The 21,228-nt window shown below is 41.8% G+C and overlaps 1 protein-coding gene across 1 annotated transcript in view; it reads right to left on the bottom strand.

Annotated features, from left to right (window-relative positions):
- LOC144762267 (b(0,+)-type amino acid transporter 1-like) overlaps nucleotides 1–21,228 on the bottom strand; it is a 471,604-nt gene that overhangs the window by 230,218 nt on the left and 220,158 nt on the right. The window contains exon 3 of the mRNA XM_078647409.1: nucleotides 8,833–8,966. Coding sequence (XP_078503535.1) covers nucleotides 8,833–8,966 — 134 coding nt within the window. The remainder of the gene's footprint in view (nucleotides 1–8,832; nucleotides 8,967–21,228) is intronic.

The raw sequence follows: 21,228 nt of genomic DNA, 5'->3' as shown, positions 1-21,228 counted from the left end.
ATTCAGAGACTCTGTCCATCACCACCCCTTGTTGTAAATTATTTTGTCCACCCTAAGCGTGGAAGGGTATACTCAGATGTGAGTCCCTTGCTCATTGCACCATCAGGATTCAAGCAAGCCGGGCCGAAGACGCCTGCAATGGCAGAAACCGGTCCCCGGAAGCTTGTTTCCTTCCCAGTGTAAGAATTGGCTTTTGTAGTCTGGTCTGCCCTGTTCCCATGATGCACTGGGCCAGGGACAGACTAATTTGCATACAGCCAGGTTCTGAAACTGGGATGGTGCAATGAGCTAAAAAACGGTGTTGGATCTAGCCCTGATCTCTTGACTGGGTGAGAGTACTCTGCTTAATTCAGAGACTCTGTCCATCACCACCCCTTGTTGTAAATTATTTTGTCCACGTTAAGCGTGGAAGGGTATACTCAGATGTGAGTCCCTTGCTCATTGCACCATCAGGATTCAAGCAAGCCGGGCCGAAGACGCCTGCAATGGCAGAAACCGGTCCCCGGAAGCTTGTTTCCTTCCCAGTGTAAGAATTGGCTTTTGTAGTCTGGTCTGCCCTGTTCCCATGATGCACTGGGCCAGGGACAGACTAATTTGCATACAGCCAGGTTCTGAAACTGGGATGGTGCAATGAGCTAAAAAACGGTGTTGGATCTAGCCCTGATCTCTTGACTGGGTGAGAGTACTCTGCTTAATTCAGAGACTCTGTCCATCACCACCCCTTGTTGTAAATTATTTTGTCCACCCTAAGCGTGGAAGGGTATACTCAGATGTGAGTCCCTTGCTCATTGCACCATCAGGATTCAAGCAAGCCGGGCCGAAGACGCCTGCAATGGCAGAAACCGGTCCCCGGAAGCTTGTTTCCTTCCCAGTGTAAGAATTGGCTTTTGTAGTCTGGTCTGCCCTGTTCCCATGATGCACTGGGCCAGGGACAGACTAATTTGCATACAGCCAGGTTCTGAAACTGGGATGGTGCAATGAGCTAAAAAACGGTGTTGGATCTAGCCCTGATCTCTTGACTGGGTGAGAGTACTCTGCTTAATTCAGAGACTCTGTCCATCACCACCCCTTGTTGTAAATTATTTTGTCCACCCTAAGCGTGGAAGGGTATACTCAGATGTGAGTCCCTTGCTCATTGCACCATCAGGATTCAAGCAAGCCGGGCCGAAGACGCCTGCAATGGCAGAAACCGGTCCCCGGAAGCTTGTTTCCTTCCCAGTGTAAGAATTGGCTTTTGTAGTCTGGTCTGCCCTGTTCCCATGATGCACTGGGCCAGGGACAGACTAATTTGCATACAGCCAGGTTCTGAAACTGGGATGGTGCAATGAGCTAAAAAACGGTGTTGGATCTAGCCCTGATCTCTTGACTGGGTGAGAGTACTCTGCTTAATTCAGAGACTCTGTCCATCACCACCCCTTGTTGTAAATTATTTTGTCCACCCTAAGCGTGGAAGGGTATACTCAGATGTGAGTCCCTTGCTCATTGCACCATCAGGATTCAAGCAAGCCGGGCCGAAGATGCCTGCAATGGCAGAAACCGGTCCCCGGAAGCTTGTTTCCTTCCCAGTGTAAGAATTGGCTTTTGTAGTCTGGTCTGCCCTGTTCCCATGATGCACTGGGCCAGGGACAGACTAATTTGCATACAGCCAGGTTCTGAAACTGGGATGGTGCAATGAGCTAAAAAACGGTGTTGGATCTAGCCCTGATCTCTTGACTGGGTGAGAGTACTCTGCTTAATTCAGAGACTCTGTCCATCACCACCCCTTGTTGTAAACCATTTAATGTTGTCGGCAAGATGTTTCTATTGTTGTCTATTCTCCTTATAAAGGAGTCAATATAGAAGGCAAAGAGAAGCGGGGCGCAAGGACAGCCCTGACGGGTCCCTCGCCCGATGTTTATAGCTCCGCTTACCTCACCCATTATTCTAAGTCTGATCTTAGGCTTTATATATAGTGCTTGTAGGGCCCCTATACATCCCTTGCCCACATTAACCTTCTCTGGTGCCGACCAAAGGTAGCCCCACGAGACCCTATCAAATGCCTTATCCGCATCTAATAAGATAAGAGCCATAGGGCCTCGTGAGGCTGCCACACCATCAAAGAGTGTACAGACTCTTCTAATGTGGTCTGCGGTACCCCTACCTGGGATGAACCCATGTTGCCTTGGCGAAATTATCTTCCCAATCTTAGCACTCAGCCTACCTGCTAATATCTTTGAATAGATTTTTGTGTCACTGTTCATTATACTGATCGGTCGATAGGAACCTGGTTGTGTGGGGGATTTATTTTTCTTCAGGAATACTACCATTGTAGCTTCTCCCCAGGATTTCGGAGGTGCTGCACCATTTTGAATTTGGATCATGAGGTTATACAAATCCCCTTGTATTGCCGGGAGGAATTTTTTATAGAACTCAAGTGGGATAAGATCGGGACCCACAGCCTTACCAGTGGGTAAATCATTAACCGCTCCCTGTAGTTCCTCAATGGAGAAACTCGTCTCCATATCCTCTTTATCCTCAAAATTCAATTTTTCCATTTCTGCTAATTCCAGATACTGTTCTATTTCTTCCCTAGGTGCCTCCCTATCTGCGCTGTACAGTTCTTGATAGAATTCCTGAAATATCGAACAGATCCCTTTAGGTGTAGTAGATTTCACCCCCGTACTAGATATTATCTCTGGGATATCCCCTCTTGTACCCGCTTGCCTAGTTCTTATTGCTAATAGCCGCCCGGCCTGCTCACTGTACTCATATTGTTCTTGTTTCCAAGCTAGGAATTTTCCAGCCGCTTTAGAGGCGATTATGTCCCCTATCGCTGCTTTGGCTAGGGCTAATTTCTGCAAGATCTCATTAATGTCTTCCTTGCGACTAATGGCCTTGACTAGATCTTCCTCCAGTATGGTGACTGCTCTCATCTTCTCCTCTGTCCCTACCTTTTCTACTTTATTACCCCTGATAGTATAGCTCAGCGTTTCTCCCCTAATGACTGCTTTCAATACATCCCATACTGTCCCTAATTGTGCAAACCCTCTGTTTATATCTAAAAACTCTCTGAGCCACCTGCCCATATGTGTGATAGAGTCCCTATCTTATAACAACGCTCTCTCAAATGACCAGTTCGTAAATTGTGCCTGAGTGTCTGAAACTTCTACCTCTAATATCAGGGGATTGTGGTCAGACATAATCCTTGGCAACCTACTTATTTTAGAGAGTGTTATCAGTGTGGATGAGACTAGGAAATAATCTAGCCGAGCGATGGCCTTGTGTGGGGCTGAATAATATGTGCTGCCTCCGCCGATTGAATTCTGTTCCCATATATCTGTGAGGCCGTTGTCTTTCATCATTTGGATCAGGGCTTTATGGCTTTTTCTCTTTCGGCCTTTAAATCTAGTCGGATCATCTTTCCAGAGGCCGTTGAGCCCATTAATATTCAAGTCCCCACACATTATTATTGGGAGACGCCAGGTTGCCATCTGGATATTAACTAGGTTAAATACATTCGGATCATCAGATGTAGGTGCATATATCGAGCATAGAGTGAAGTTCCATCCCTGTATCTGACATTGTACCATAGCCCATCGACCATATTTGTCAGCAAGTTATTTTTCTACTATTAGCCCCCTAATGCGAGCTAAAATCGCCACCCCTCATGTTCTGGTCCCTTGCGCAGTGAATGTTAAAAGTTGGTAACATAACTGTTCCATTAAGGCCTTACGAGAGGCCTCTATATGCGTCTCTTGTAGACCAATTATATCTGTGTGCAGGGTTCTCAAATATTCTTTCAAATCCCTGCGTTTTCTTGCATCATTCAATCCACATATATATTCAATGTAGCTATCCGCATGTAGTTTGATCAGATTCCACTTCATTCCTCCCATATGCCTCGCTCTGTTTAACATTGTAAAATGATGATGATGATTTTTTCCCTTTTTTGACCCCCAAACCCCAGCTAGAGTCCCCCCTTCACTAACCCTCCCCCCCCACCCCCAACAAAAAAAGCAAGCAGACTAAAAAGTCTCTGCGATGGTGCCTGGCGGTCGACCTCTATCTGCCGAGTTTCTATGTTGATATGTTCCTTCCTTTAAGGTGTGTTTTGTATCCATATCACCCTCCTGACTTCCCTCTTTGAAACACAAAGCTCCTCCATTGAGTATATATCTACATTGAGTCCCCTTTTCCCTCAAGATACCCCTCTCTACTCTATTCTACTGTTTTTAGCTAGCGATAACTGCTATATCATTATTATAGTCATATCATAGTCATATCAAGTGTCATAAGATGTCAGAATATTAATATCCATATCTATGGCGGCGGATTATTAAGACCCCTTTTTTCTTATTCTCATTCTCCCGGGGCTTCGACATTTGTATTTCCATTTTTGTTTTTCGGTTTTCAATTATCCATATAGGCTTTAGCTTGAATCTCAGATTGGAACACTCTAACTGTGTTTTTGTAAATGATCTTGAGCCTTGCCGGATTCATGAGATATGCCTGAAAACCCATCTGCCGGCAAGGTTCTATCAATTCTCTCAGACGCAAACGTCTCTCAACTGTGTGATGACAAAAATGCGGGGTGGTAAAGAATATATGATTGTCATAGGATCGTTTAGAATTCGGACGAGCCTTAGAATATACCTCCTCTCTCAGTAAATAATTTCCAAAGTATATTAATATTGCTCGAGGTCTCATCACTTCATCTTTTGATCTGGTGTGTACCTTTTTGAGAGCTAGTGGGAAGCGATGAACCCTCTGTATTTCTTTTTCCCAGTCCCACTGACTAAGTTCCGGGAATGCTCCCTTCATTAATTTCAGCACAAAGGTCCGGATATCGTCTCCTTCCGCCCCTTCTTCTATTTCTAGGACCCTGAGATTGTTTTGTCTCTGATGATTCTCCATGTCCTCCAGCTTCCATTGTATATCTGAATACTGTTTGTCATACATATTTAATCTGGCTGTGTCTTTAGCCTGGCAGTCCTCCAGCTGGCTTGTGCGCTCTTCCAATTGCGCCATCCAGGTATTTGTATCAGTACAAATTTTTGCCACCTTCCTCACAGCTCCTTGAAGATTTTTCGTAGCCAGCCTGTTTTTCTTTCCTTCAGCCCTTGTCTCCTCCTGGAATTGCTTGATGGAGTCCAATATTGTTCGCAGTGAGGCGTTTTCCTCTTCTGTCCTTGTTGATCCTTGTGTTTGTTGCTCTGGATATACCTTTCTAGTAGCTGAATAATCCCAGTTTAAAGCAGCACATGAATGGGTTCTGTTCGCCCTCGGCCGTTCTGTTTTTTCCTGGGAGAGAGAATCCCTTTGTCTCCTAGTTAGCCTTCTTTTCTTCACAAAGGTATCTTTATCTTTATCTTTTAATCTTGCTCCCTCCCCAGGCTCCGAGCTGATTGCTGTGCTGGTCCGCGAGACACTTTCACTATCCGTCTCGGCTTCTGAGGGGGTGGGTTCCGATCCATCCGTTACTGAATAGAAGTCCCCAAGATCCTGTGTGTCCTCACTACTAGCGGTGGGCTCCTGAACTAAAACCTTCGTGATCCTCTGATCCTCACTTAAGGGCCTTTTGGATGATATTTTGAAGCCCGGCTTCGTTACAGTCTGTTCAGTCTGTTTAGTTGGCAGTTCCTGACTCTGTTCCAAGGTTTGGGTAGCTGAACCATCCACTCCTTTTTCTGGACAAGCTAGACAAGCTTCTGTAAGATCCAGATCACTTCATACATCTGCCCCCCCCCCCATTCCGCTCCTAAAGTGGTTATTTTTGATCCTGGCTCAGAGGAGACGGCAGTGGGGTCTTCAATGATTACAGACTCGTATACACCGGCTGGCGCAGCCTTCCTCCCCTTTGGGGCTATGCTATCTCTATAGGGGCTAATTGTGCCTTTTTTTGCTTGGCCCATTTCTTTCACGGGGGGAAAAAAAACTGGTAATATTTTTTGGACCGCCATTATTTTCCTCTCCTTGCTTAAGTCCTCTCCCCCTTGTATTGCTCCCTGTATCATTTCCTTTCCTTATATCAGCTGGCTCACCTGGGGTATTCTTTGTTCCTTTTCCCAGTTCTTTACCCTGTTCTTTTGGTTGTGTACCTGATTTCAGGGGCGCACCCCCCTGTTCTGCATCAGGGATCTTCCCCCGACATCCACTTACGTTTTTCTGCGCCATCCTGTCGAAGCTGGTCTTCCCTGCTCTCTGTGCCGTCCTGAGTGCTCTCCACTCCCTGACGTCAAGGCTCTGGGCTCCGCTTCCCTGCCTGCGGCTGAGGCTGTCTCCGCCTCCTGCTTTACCTCCGCCGGCTCCGCGAGCTCCCTCTTGGAGCTCTCGTAGCTCTGCTAGTGCCGCTGACACTGCGTGCAGGATAGCCGTGATCAGCCTCTCCGCGGCCACAAAACAATCCTCACCGCCGCCGTCGTCAATCATCAGGTTGGTGTTTTTTAGAATTCACTTAATCCGAGCGCGTTTGGCACACCTTATCGCTGTCGCTTTCCTCTGCATTTAGCGCGATCTAGCCGCCGCCGTCAGCCAGACGCCATCTTCCCCGTTGCCTCACCATTTTCCTGAATTTTTTCACTTTGTTAATTATTTAATTGTATGTGAATTTGTAACGTCGAATTTTGCTGTGTTTTTCTCATTTTATGAAAGGTCTTTTTAAGGTATGTTGTTTTTGAAAAGGTATTATATTGTTTATAATTGTTTTATAAATTAAGTATGTTCATTTAAAATGTTTTAGTTTATTTAGTATGCTTATTTATTTTTATTGTGAATTTTTCGTTTTAGTTGTGTTTGTTATGTTTTCTAGCTGTCGATATTTATGTATTGTCGATTATATTGATTACTATATTTTTGTTTACGATATTTAAGTTATGTGCTATATTTATTTAAGACTGTCGATATAATTGATTTCGAAATGTGTGCTTACAATGTTTTTGTGGTCGCTATTTGTGTTTAACGATATTGTTAACTCGATATTTATGTTGTTTGTTAGTTAAATATAGGAGGTCGATTTATTGGTCATCGATATTTAGTACTTGTACTTGTCATGGATTCAATGAGGTGATGTGTTGCAACTTACATCACTGTGGAATGAATTCCCGACACTGGGATTCAATTCCACAGAGATTGGGCAGTTAGAATGAGATGCTGGAGGGCGGCTTCGAATGGCATTACACTCCTCTGCTTAATACATGCACTTTTACTAAAGAAAGGAGTAGGGTATTTATTACACACTGTGTTTTTGATTTTTCCACCATTGAGTCCAACTATTATGCAAGATCAATGTGGGGCTTCCTGTTACATGAATTGAGACCCAAGAGCAACATTCTGAAGCCAAAGTAAGCACCCAAAGTGCCCCCTTATGAGAGACTGGCTACTGTCCTCTCTATGTGGTCAATGTAGTGCTAGTGTGCTAGTCGTAGATACAGCATGATTTATGGCAAAGTAGCAAACTATTTCACTAGTCTCCGACAAGGGGTGATGCCCTCTGTCCTCCCATGTGTAAAAGTTGTTATCAGTGTCCGATGTGGTTCACCTCCGTGTGAGAGTCAGGAGCAAAAGGTGTTCACTGTTTGCATGGTCAAGGATGAGTATGGAGCCCTCTCAGTGCCTGACAGTGTGCGGAAGGGAATTCATTTGGCGCCCCTTTGTGCATATGTTAACAAAATATGTGTAAGGATGCCCAACTTTGTATTCCTTATCTTACCCCAGGTTGCTGTTGCAGAGGGTTACAGTGTCCAGTTGGTGGGGTGATACTGCCTTTTGTAGTTTGTCTGCGTTCCCCTGACAGAGGACTCACATTTTTTCCAGTCCCTGCATGATTTGCTTCACAAAGGAGTTGGTCTACTGCTTGGGCCTTGATACACATCTGTAGCTGAGCTAGTTGGAACCATTTAGTTGAAACTTCTGTTGTCCCAGGACCTAGTTGGAACTCCTATTTCCTAGGCTCTGGCATATGCTGATCATACAATACCTAATTGGAGGCGCTTCCTAACTTTTGAACTATGTTAAAGTGCTGACTAGTCAGTCCTGGGACTAAACACATGCCAGCTTAACCAGTACTTTGATCCAGGATCCAGAGATGAGGCTCTATAGTACAAGCTTCCATGGTCACTCTATATGATGACAGAAATGCTGTAAAACCATGTGCTCTTTTGAAGTGACACTAAGGAGCATATTTACAAGAAAATGGCAGAGCACAGAGCTGTGCCAAATTAAGCAGCACCGCGCTCTGGAATTTCCAAAATGCAGAGATGCGCCATATTTGCAACCATACAGCACATCCCTGTGTTTTCACTAAAAATAGCTGCCTAGCTCCAACGCAGTCACCCTTGCACCACAGTGCAAGGGTGCTTGCATTGCAGGGAATGATTGTTTATGTGCAGGAACACCTTCCTGCTCATAAACAATCATTAATGGTGTTTTGCCCTTTCTATGTGAGCTGCAGAATGCTAGGTCTTGTGAAACCACAATCTTAGATTTCAGAAGAGCGACTCTATATTTGTAATCTAGCTGCATGTCAAATAAGTCTCAGTCCTTTAGTTACAGAACACTCTCAGTGTTGCAGAATGCTGGTTCTGGTGGCTAACTGGACTAATGTATCCACTCCAGTGACCTGTATTTGACCTCATGGTCACAGCTTCAAATCCTGGAAGATCCCCTTAGCCTTTTATCCTTCTGAGGTTGATAAAATGAGTACCATTGATTTGGGTAGCAATAAACATCTTTTACCTGTCAACAGTACGAAGAAACATCTCAGAAGATGATGTTATGGTGTTATTCTTTCTACTGCAAGTAATATAAAATGCATTGTAAAATGCAAAGGCCAGGGATGGCAGCTTCCATACTTACCCCCAACTGACAGCCACAGCTCCTGATGCCAGAAGCTCACCCGTGCTCATTACGGTGAAGTAGCTGATGTTCACCATGATATAAAGACAGGTGACTAGTGGGACAGCGATCATCAACGCTCTTGGAAGATTCACCTGGAAGATACAACAAAAACATGTCATACATTTGAATATAAAAGGTACATATTAAATGTATATGTGTTGTTAAGCTGTAGACCTTGAGTACTGAGCACACAGGCCATGAACATTGAACTTTCCACCTTGAGCTGTACATAAAATAATTGACTAAGAGTTCCTGCACTTCCACAACAAAACACAGCCGGAATACACTCCACCTGCCATTTCCTATTGAGATAATTTGTCCCATGAATAGAAATGCAAACATTTTGGACTATAAATCAAAGCTGGTTCTAAAACTCAGAGGAGGAAGATTAAATTCAAATATACTTTTCTGACTGATGGCACAGTGTGTGAAGTGGTGGCAAAGCATTATTCCAATATTCCAGAAGCCTAATTCAGATTACCGCCTTGGGGTATTATTTATTTGGGGGGTTAAATGTTATGCTCAGTGTTAAATGTGTAAACTACTGATATTTTTGCTGTAATACTATTTACTGCCTTACAGATTGTATGTAACTATTATTTTACAGAAGTAAACAAAGGGAAAAAACTCTCCTAATAGCCACATATCTTTTCAGTGTGATTTTACCTTGCTGCACAAGTGTAAAAGCTTGCCTTGTGGTTTTGGTTAAACACAGTTGTTAAAACAAACACACACGAAAAAAGGCCATACATAAACCATATCTGCAGTTGCACAGAGGATAATATTCTTTTTAGCACCACTGTTGAGGAGCACTCAAACCTCTGTGCATGCCCAACCCTCATTCCCTTTCCCCTTTTTTAACATTATGAAACCGGCTCTCCATCAAGCACCCTGGAGGAGAATTTGATGATGAGCCTGAGGGGCGGTGGCGGCCACTGACCTCCCCTTTTGGCACCAAGGGCAGTTTTTGTCCCAAGAGCAGGTTGTGTTTGCCTTAAGTGGTAGCGGGTACCCATTTAAAAAAAACAAAGACCAACTCCCGCTGCACACTGGATGAAAGGCGAGCCGGTGGGGCCACAGGGGCTATGGGACATTCCCTCGTGGCCACGAACATTGCCTGCATTTGTTGAGTCCTAACTGTTGGTGACTGTGAAATGAGTCGAGTAGACCCATTTCATATTCGATGCTCCTGCTGGGGAGTGCCCCATAATTCCCAATAAGATATTTTTGCTTTTATTTTTAGATCCTTGTGTTGCCCCTAGGAGGAGCAGTGGCTCGACCAAGTATTTGTTTTAAAGTTGGGGGTGTTGCAGGGAGTGCAGCAGTCCCTCTAAGAAATTTTTTAAAAACTGGCAGTAAGCAAGTCATTGAATACATGACCCCAGACAGCTTAAAATATTTATAAAGCACCCCAAGCTGGAGTTGTATGCTCCTCAGCTGGATTGGTGGACTTCTTATGATTGGTTCCATGGCTACATTTTGAGGCCTGAAGAGTGTGAGCTAAAGACTCAGTTTTGAATAAACATGCTTTATTTAAAATATTTTTGTAACAGTAAATATTATTAATCATAGCCAAAGTACTTGGGAATACATTGGATTAACGTTATTGATAAACTATTGTGGTGATTTATTGACCAAGGTTTGCTTTATATATGTTGAAGTGTTGATACCCTGATAAAACCAATAGACGTGCCTTTTCTATTTTGGATTTCTGAACCTTTGAAGAAGCTAGGAGGTCTATCTTATTAAAATGACAGCCTTCATATTGTTACTTTCCAATTAAAAAACCTTGAAAATTCACTGACAAAAACAAAGGTTAAAGTCGCTTTATGGTTAGGTATGTAAATAACTGGAAACCAGAGAATAAGGCCCCTGAACCAAATATGGGGGAGCAAAACCGAGAAAGAAAAGTTCAACTGAGAAAAAAATTCTACTCCTAAGAACATCTTATTTTACATTTTTAAAAACTTGGAAATTCACTGAAAAACTGGTGTAGGGGCATTATAGATAAGTAATGTTGTTATGCTCATCTCTTCATCTGTAAATTAGACAAACAGCACCACTATGTAGCAGACTGTCATAAGTGCTGGTGTTGACAATTAAGTGCCAGTGCTGAGCACCGGAAACCACTGGTTCAAATTAAGCACTCCTTATCTGATTATGTCCCCTCTACAACAAAAAGACCAAGTGTTGTGTCTTTCATTTCACAGGAAGCATGACCTTGGTTTGAGGAGCTAATCTCCCACTTCCTGGCAGCCCATTGTTTCAGCAGATCTTTTACAGAGATCAGTAGTGAAAGCACTGGGGTTCAGCCAGAGAAATGAAATTAGCGTCTAGCAAACACTATTGCCAAGCTTCAGTCAGGCAGAATAACAAGCTATAAAACATAGAGAAAATGGTTTATTGCCAGAATCGCATTGCTCATTTACTTTGTCAAACATATTTACTCTTACTCAGTGAATCTGGCTTATGTATCATTTGCCTGAGAGAAGTTAATCTTTGTCTATGTTGTACTTTTGAAACAAAGATCTCTGCAGTTTCTTGTACCAACATGTACCACATGTTAGATTTTTAGATGCCACTGGTTAAAAAAATCTCATTCAAGCTTGAATCCATAATGTGAACTTTTGTAGAGCTGCACAAAACATGTTATGTTAAAGGTAGAACTACAGCTATTTTGAAGTTCTGAGGGACAAGGCCTTAATTCAATGAATAACACAAGATGTTGTACAGTGGAGAAGCAACAACCTGGGTCTAGTTGGTGCACTAGTCTTACAGTGCAAAGATGTAATGGATGCCCTGATTTAAAAGTAGGAACTATGAGAGAAATATCTGGAAAACTAATCAGCATGAAGTATATATCTTAGGGGGAGGGGTATTGAAACTGCAGAAAACAGAGAGGGATTAGAGTCTTCTATTGCAATAGTGCTCGTAATCTTTTTGACCTACTACAAGTGGAGCTAGTTCATTCACTATCTTACAAAACATTTGTGGCCTTTAGAAGCATTCATGATTTTAGTAGAGAAAAATAATACAGGTTTTGCAGAAGACTGTTAAAGCATTCCCTGTCTTCCAGGGAATCAATTAGATGCTCGTGGCATTCAGCATTTTTTGTAAGAAAAAAGCCCAGGGCATTCAGCCTGAATATCACTTGAAGTTCCAACCCATGGTTAAATTGGGAAAACAGTAACAGCTGTTGCATTTTTACCTTTTTTGACCAGTAAGAGAGCGAAACATGATGAAGTCAGTGCAGCCATCCACCTATTCCATAATATCAAACTTATAATGGTAAGTACAAAAATATTGAAAAAAATCTAGGCCTGGCGCTTTCGGAACCGTTCCCAGTGGAAAGGGGAGTGAGGCAGGGGTGCGTGCTGGCTCCCACGCTCTTCTCCCTCTTCCTTAACGGGCTGATTGAACATCTAATGGGAGCAAGGGATCTAGATTCACCCAGTTTAGCAGGTCGCAAGATACCAGACCTGATGTTCGCTGATGATACCCTTCTGTTATCAAAATCTTCCATGGGTATCCAGCGAACACTGGAGGCGTTCTGCTCCTTTTGTAGACCGAGGAACCTGGAGATTAACCTCTCCAAAACTAAGTTTATGGTTTACAACGCCAAATCATTCAACTGTCCCCACACCCATTTGGATGGCTCGGTGTTGGAACGAGTATCCACTTTTGACTACCTGGGGGTAACATTAAATGATAGAATGGAGTGGGGGTCCCAATTGGCTAAGGCAAACCTGAAGTTGGCCCAATCCTCTGGCGATATCCTAAAGGTGTACAATGAGAGCTCTCTCAAATTATTGGGACCGTCCGTGGAAATTTACAAAGCCCAGGCAAGGGGTGGAGCGCTCTATGGTGCAGACCTTTGGGGTCATGCCTCCGCCATTTCTCTATCCTCTACCGAGAATAGTTTTATCAGGCACCTCTTGAGACTCCCCCAGAGCGCCCCCTTGACCCCATTACGGCTAGATCTAGGCCTGGCTCCAATACAGGAGATCACTTCAAACCGTCCCCTGCTGTACTGGAGGCAACTCTGGTCCACCCCGGAGCTTTCAAACTACAGGGAGGACCTAAGGGACCTTTTGTCCAGAAGGGGGTGGGAAAAATCCCCTGGTTAAAGTATATTAAACAGCTTTGCCATGCACTTGGTAGGGGATGCGTGTGGTCCTCTCCTGAGGAAGCATGTGCCTTGACTACCAAGAGGTCGATGAGCCTTGCACTGAAGCGTTATCGAACGGAACTTACATAGCAAACCCCTCTTTGGGTAGGCTGACTAATACCTTTTTGGATATCAAGATTATACCACATTTTGAGAAATTCCTGGACGATATCCAGCCCCTACTGGCCAAGAAACGTTATGTCCAGTTCAGACATGGATCACTGCCACTAAGGGCCGTGACAAACAAGTGGAAAAATGTTCCTCACACATCGAGTTCCTGCCCAGGGTGTGAGGGTAGTGAAGAGACAGATCTGCACGTTCTGCTCTTCTGCCCCTCGTACTCTAAGGCAAGAGCCAAATGGATCATCCAACTCTGCAAGTCCAGGGGCCTCATGGATTATAGGGAGGTATTTAGAATCTTAAAATATGACACTGCCCCTTTGATTGTGTTTGCGACTGCTAGATTTCTACTGTCTATGTGGTGCACTAGAGGCGCGAAAATTAAAAATGCCAACCTGCCTCTCCCGTGCTAGCACAATCACTGCAACATAGAAACTACCTCATAAATAACTTGCTCAGGGACTATCCATCAAGTGCTCTATGTTGAATTGCACAGGTCTCTGCTATGTTTGTATCACTGTATCTTTTAACCATTTTTATATCCTTAGGCCGTTCTATGAATGCAGCTTATTGTTGCCTAATGACTTGTTTTTATCTGTATTGTCTATTTATGTGCTTTTATGGTTTTTAACCGATAATAAAGCTTTTTGACTGACTGATATTATATTTGAGATACAAACAGAGTAGATGTACTTGCACATCACAGATGTTGGCTCTTTTATTCAAATGTATTGATAACACACCAGTACTTGTGTCTAATGGATTTTGATAGATTTTTTAAGCGTGTTTCCTTTACTGAGGTATAAAGTTATTAATATACATTTAGCTGTTTGTCAATATTTAAGCACTAGCACTTTGATACTCATTGAATATATCATGATATATATCAATATTATCTTGTCTGGTAAACACGCTGTTGCGTCTAATTCATCACTGAATGATTATGACGATTTAACAATACGTTTTTTTCGAATGACTCAGTCTGGTGTTAACAGTATTTTGAGTCAATTGCCAAGTGATGCTTTGATTGTACTAACGTGTATGTTATTGTTGTTTTCGAGTATTCCATTTTCATTGCAAGTATTTACTCAAGAGTCTGATTTCTATGTCTATGAACATGATTTGTTTCTTTCACACATTGGTGGTTGTTGTTTCACTATTTAAATGTTGGTAATATGGCAGCGTGTCATGTGATCAAGACCGTGTTCTGACGGTCGAAAAGCATCATGGCAAAATATGCATGAAGTACATGAGATTGATTTTGCGAAACATTGAACTTTACGATTCTGTTAACCTGAAGTTGCTCTGAACCGGGCTTTATAACACCCGTTTTTACCTACTGGTTTAAATTAATTCTCACTGTATTGTATTAGGAAAGAGGATTTACTGTTTTTATGTACACTTTTATGATCTATGTTTCTAAATCAGATCAAATAAAGTTTAATGAATTTTATGGCAGAACGGAGGCGAGGATTATGCATATCTTTCCTCACTTTATTTGCACGACCCACGACAGTACACAAATACCACTGCTCTACCCTAAACCCTAAAACACTACCCCTACACTACACAAACACCACTGCACTACCGTAAACCCAAAACACTACCCCAGCACTACCCCCTACACTACCCAAACACCACTGCACTACCCTAAACCCTAAAACACTACCCCCAGCATCACCCCTACACTACACAAACACCACTGCACTACCCTAAACCCTAAAACACTACCCCAGCACGGCCCCCCACACTACCCAATCACCACTGCACTACCTTAAACCCTAAAACACTACCCCCAGCACGGCCCCCCACACTACCCAATCACCACTGCACTACCCTAAACACTAAAACACTACCCCCAGCACAACTCCCTATACCACACAAACACCACTGGACTACACTAAACCCTAAAACACTACCCCCAGCACGGCCCCCCACACTACCCAATCACCACTGCACTACCTTAAACCCTAAAACACTACCCCCAGCACGGCCCCCCACACTACCCAATCACCACTGCACTACCCTAAACACTACAACACTACCCACAGCACGACTCCCTACACTACCCAATCACCACTGCACTACACTAAACCCTAAATCTACCCCCAGCATGACCTCCCTCACTACACAAACACCACTGCACTACCCTAAACCCTAAAACACTACCCTCAGCATGACCCCCACACTACCCGAACACCACTGCACTACTCTAAACCCTAAAACACTTCCCCCAGCATGACTCCCTACACTACCCAAACACCACTGCACTACCCTAAACCCTAAAACATTACCCCCAGCATGACCCCCCACACTACCCAAACACCACTGCACTACCCTAAACACTAAAACACTACCCCCAGCATGACTCCCTACACTACACAAGCACCACTGGACTACCCTAAACCCTAAAACACTACACCCAGTACGACTCCCTACACTACCCAAACACCACTGCACTACACTAAACCCTAAATCTACCCACAGCATGACCTCCCACACTACACAAACACCACTGCACTACCCTAAACCCTAAAACACTACCTCCAGCACGACCCCCCAACACTACCCAAACACCACTGCACTACCCTAAACCCTAAAACACTACCCCCAGCACGACTCACTACAATACCTAAACACCACTGACTACCCTAAACCCTAAATCTAACCCAGCACGACCCCCTACACTACCCAAACACCACTGCACTACCCTAAACCATAAAACACTACCACCAGCATGACGCCCTACACTACTCAAACACCACTGCATTACCATAAACCCAAAAACACGACCCCCTACACTACCCATACACCACTGCACTACCCTAAACCCTAAAACACTACCCCTAGCACGACCCCCTACACTAGCCAAACACCACTGCACTACCCTAAACTCTAGAAAAGAAACCCCCACCCATGCCCAGTCCCACTTACCTCTCACTCCTCGTGGTTCCGCTCTCCTCGTGGTTCACGTCGTCTCTGAGGGGCAGTGCACGTCGTTGTGAGAAAAAAGAACAGCCTCTGTTTCCTTACAACGACATGGATCGTCTACATGTTTTTTAGAATGCATAGTCATTTACCGTACATACCTTTACAACAAAAATTGTTGTAAAGGCATGCATGGTAAATGACCATGCATTCTAAAAAAATGCGTAGTAATGACTTTGCGATGTACAGTGCATGTGTGGTAATGCATGCGTTGTAATGGTTTTGCAAAGTAAAAAAGTAATTGTAACAGCTGTTTACCGATCGAAGCTGGCCCCTGTTCTTCAGTGAGATGTTTATTTGATTAATTAGGAATGTGGTTTTTTTACCGAAAAGTGCATTCCCGGCTGTTGTATTATGAAAGTGTCCGCGTGGCCTGGTTTCACTTCCGGTGAGAGAGTGAAAGAGTCTGTTTAGATCTAAAGGAGTTCTGTTGTAGGACGGGCCGGTGTGACACGTCATCAGAAAACATAGCTAATAGAAAGCGTCCTCCCTGAAGTGTGGAGCAGTGCCATGAGAGGTCAACGAGTGTGCGTCCCACCGCAGTATGACCGTACCGCGTGACCCATGTGCCGCCTCAAGGGTACTGGAGGCAGAAGCGGCATCGCAGGTCCTCTTGAAGACCATTGTAGCACTAATTCTACATTTTGGTACTAGGTCATTTTAACTTTGTTGTTCCTGCCAGATACAAAGAGAAGATCTTGTGCTATTCAGTGCCCTCGTTACCTTTTTTGTGGGTTGTGGTGCTTGTCACTTTGCTGTCCCGCCGGTGCACACAACTGAGCACCCCACCTTGTGTGCCATCTGCAGGGCCTCTGCCCTCAGATCACTGGTTTCAGTTTCCGGAGTGGCAACATAAACAGTTGCTTCCAAAGGTCTAGCCTGAACACTTAGGTGAATATCCACTGCACCGGCATTCCCACAGAAATTCTTTCCGAGCTCTCCCACGTCAGCGAGGACGTCATAATAGCACGGCTCCGCTTTCGACATCGTATGACATCATCGGAGCCATAAGAGGACCTCGTCGGCATGCTGACATCAGTTCCACTCATTTTTTCCGTGCCACCGAGGCAAACAGGCGGATCGAGACATTTTCACATGTATAAATAGTATGATAAATATACGCTACCAATTCTGTCAGTTCAAAACAGAAATTCGGCACACAGGAAGCATCCATCGACGTTGTTTTATTCAGCAGATGGTATGGAAAACAGACGCATTTCGGATATAATCCTTCGTCAGTGTTACACCATTTGACAATAAAGCACAATTTATAAACATTCCCGCGTCACTAGGATAACAACAGCGACGACGGGTTCACCCAGCAGAATGGTTTGAAAAACGTCCGCCATCTTAGCACAGTTAATGTCAAAATACATACATATATGCGCTGTGTTGAATTCAAAGGTTGGGTATAATTGAGGAACACAATTTCACTTTTAAGACCATCAATATTGGTAAATATCAACGGACATTGCAAGAATCTCGCCATATATCGGCACTGGTCCACATATTCGGGGCCAGATGTTGATAAAGATACTGTGAAGATATCTGGGAGAGAGATCTCCACCCAGATATTATACATCAATCTGCCCCGCAAGTGGACAACAAAATATAGCATATATCGGCATAGCCAGATGTCCGTAGGTATACCAATATGATGAAAAATAATATTATTCTTATTCCATACCCCCCACCGATGAACTCACAGTGCATAAAAAATAAACTTGAAAATACAAATGGAGCATTGCAATACCATAATGATATCATTCAATGTGTTGTAACCTAATACACAAATTACAATACAACTCATATTCAGTGACGATCGATCATATACAACTATCCCAGGTGAACGGTTAGTTCCTCACTACGGTTTAACCCATTGGGTGTCTTGGTTTGTAGATCTATGATATAGCGAGATTCTAATCTCCTCAGTCTCTGTAACCTATTCCTCCCTCTGGGGTTTATTGGAACGTGGTCAATGCCATAGTATTTAGTAGCTCTCTGTTACTTTGATGTTTCAAGGCAAAATGCCGTGCTACGGGGTAGTTCTCATCCTTATTTACTATGGCCCATTGATGTTCCAAGATTCTGACCTTTACGTTGTGGACGGTAATCCCTATGTACTTGAGTCCACAGGGACATACCAAACAATACACCACAAATGGGGTGAGACAGGAGATGAATTTGCTAATCATTTTGGGTTTACTACAACCTGGGATCATGGAACTCAAAGTTCTTTTGCTCGTGGCGCAGGCCTTACATTTCCCACAAGGGAAAAAGCCCCTCATGTCCTCAAGGGTTCCTGTTCTAGGTGCCACAGGTGGCAGATGACTCTGTACTAGGATGTCTTTCAAAGACTTTGATTTACGAAAAGTCATCAACGGTGATTCCGGGACATCCTTACCTATTATAGGGTCAGTCTGCAGGATATGCCAGTTGCGTCTGAGGATGCGTCTCACATTGTGTGCATCCTCAGAGTAGCCGGTAATCATCCGAAACTGAGCCTTGTGATCCTTCATGTTCATATTCTCTCCTACTATGACTTCCTCTTTGTCCTTCAAAATATCTGCCCGTGACTTAGCCTGTACTTTCCTGTAGGCAGATGCCAATGGTACACAGTCACAATATCGAGTTAATAATATCGATTTGCACTAATATCGAGTTTGCAAAATCAAAGGTATGAAATATCGATGAAGTAAATATCGTTGTGAAAAATATCGATTAGAATGTATAGTAAATAATATCGAGATAAGTAATATCGATTTTAGAAATATTGATACATATAATGTCGAAATGTCAAAATATTGACACTTAAAAATATATGTGTTTAATATATTATTAATAATAAATGCTAAATAAATTTGCTATAATGTTTAATTATGATATAAAATATTTATATAATGTATTATATATTTTAGGAGCGGGATGTTGGGTTTATAGGGGATAAGGGTGGGGAGTGTATTAAAAATATAAATATAAAAAACAATAATTAGAATTTTTTTTCATTATAAATTAGATTTCGAAATTTTAAATTTGAAATATGAAAATATAAATTTGAAATGATATAAAAATTTTAGGAGCGGGATGTTGGGTTTATAGGGGATAAGGGTGGGGAGTGTATTAAAAATATAAATTTTAAAAATATTATTTAGAAACATTTTTTCATATAAATTAGAATTCGAAATTTAATATTTGAAATATGAAATTCGAAAATATATAAAAATTTTAGGAGCGGGATGTTGTGTTTATAGGGGATAACGGTGAGGAGTGTATTAAATATATAAATAAAATAAATAATAATGTAAAAAAATATTCGAATTATGAAATTTAAAATTTGAAATATGAAATTAGAAATTTGAAAATCTATAACAATTTTAGGAGCTGGATAATGGCTTTATAGGGGATAAGGGTGGGGAGTGTATTAAAAATATATATATAAAAAATATAATTTTGAAAACATTTTTCATAGAAATTAGATTTCAAATTTAAATATTTGAAATATGAAATATGAAAATCGAAAATATATAAAAATTTTAGGAGCGGGATGTTGGGTTTATAGGGGATAAGGGTGGGGAGTGTATTAAATATATAAATAAATAAAAAAAATTAATGTAATAAAAAAATTGAATAATGAAAAAGAAATTTTGAAATATGAATTTAGAAATTTTAAAACCTAAAAAAATTTCAGGAGTGGGATGTTGGCTTTATAGTGGATAAGGGTGCGGAGTGTATTAAAAATATACAATTAAAATATAATAATTTGTAAAACTTTTTCATTGAAATCTGAAATCAAATTTTATATATTGAAAAATGACATTAGAAATTAGAATTTTTTTTAAATTGTTGGAGTGGGATGTTGGGTTCATAGGGGATAAGGGTGGGGAGTGAATTAAATATCTATAAATAAAAATATTTTTTAGGAAATTTATAAATATTTTTTTAGAATTTTGAAATAAAATTTTAGAATTTGAATTTTCAAAAATCAAATTTCTAATTTGAAATTATCAAATAAATATTAAAATTTCACAGTGGGATTTTGTGTTAAATGGAATAAGGGTGGGGAGTGGTTACAATATTTATATAGAGATGTTAATATTTAGTCAAATAATACTATAGAAATATGAATATACATTTAAAATTTAGAATTTGGAATTTGAAAATTGAAATTAGAACTACAAATAAATGTTTATGAGTGGAATGTTGCTTTTATAGGGGATACGGGTGGGGAGTTTATAACAAAAATCTACATAGTTAGAGTTCCCAGCACCTACCCTAATTAAATGTAGATTGGAGTTGGAATGGTAAATTAAATAGGTTCAGTGTCCAGCACCTACCCTAATTAAATGTAGATTGGAGTTGGAATAGTAAATTAAATAGGTTTAGTGTCCAGCACCTACCCTAATTAAATGTAGATTGGAGTTGGAATAGTAAATTAAATAGGTTCAGTGTCCAGCACCTACCCAAATTAAATGTAGATTGGAGTTGGAATACTAAATTAAATAGGTTCAGTGTCCAGCACCTACCCAAATTAAATGTAGTTTGGAGTTGGAATAGAAAATTAAATAGGTTCAGTGTCTAGCACATACCCTACTTAAATGTAGTTTGGAGTTGGAATAGTAAATTAAATAGGTTCAGTGTCCAGCACCTACCCTAATTAAATGTAGATTGGATTTGGAATAGTAAAATAAATAGGTTCAGTGTCCAGCACCTACCCTAATTAAATGTAGTTTGGAGTTGGAATAGTAAATTAAATAGGTTCAGTGTCCAGCACCTACCCTATTAATATGTAGATTGGAGTTGGAACAGTACATTAAATAGGTTCAGTGTCCAGCACCTACCCTAATTAAATGTAGATTGGAGTTGGAATAGTAAATTAAATAGGTTCAGTGTCCAGCACCTACCCTAATTAAATGTAGATTGGAGTTGGAATAGTAAATTAAATAGGTTCAGTGTCTAGCACATACCCTACTTAAATGTAGTTTGGAGTTGGAATAGTAAATTAAATAGGTTCAGTGTCCAGCACCTACCCTAATTAAATGTAGATTGGGGTTGGAATAGTAAATTAAATAGGTTTAGTG

The sequence above is a fragment of the Lissotriton helveticus genome, chromosome 6 (assembly GCF_964261635.1).
Source record: "Lissotriton helveticus chromosome 6, aLisHel1.1, whole genome shotgun sequence".
Taxonomy (NCBI): domain Eukaryota; kingdom Metazoa; phylum Chordata; class Amphibia; order Caudata; family Salamandridae; genus Lissotriton; species Lissotriton helveticus.
Note: the sequence above shows the minus strand (reverse complement) of the source record. Positions and strands in the feature narration are given on the sequence as shown.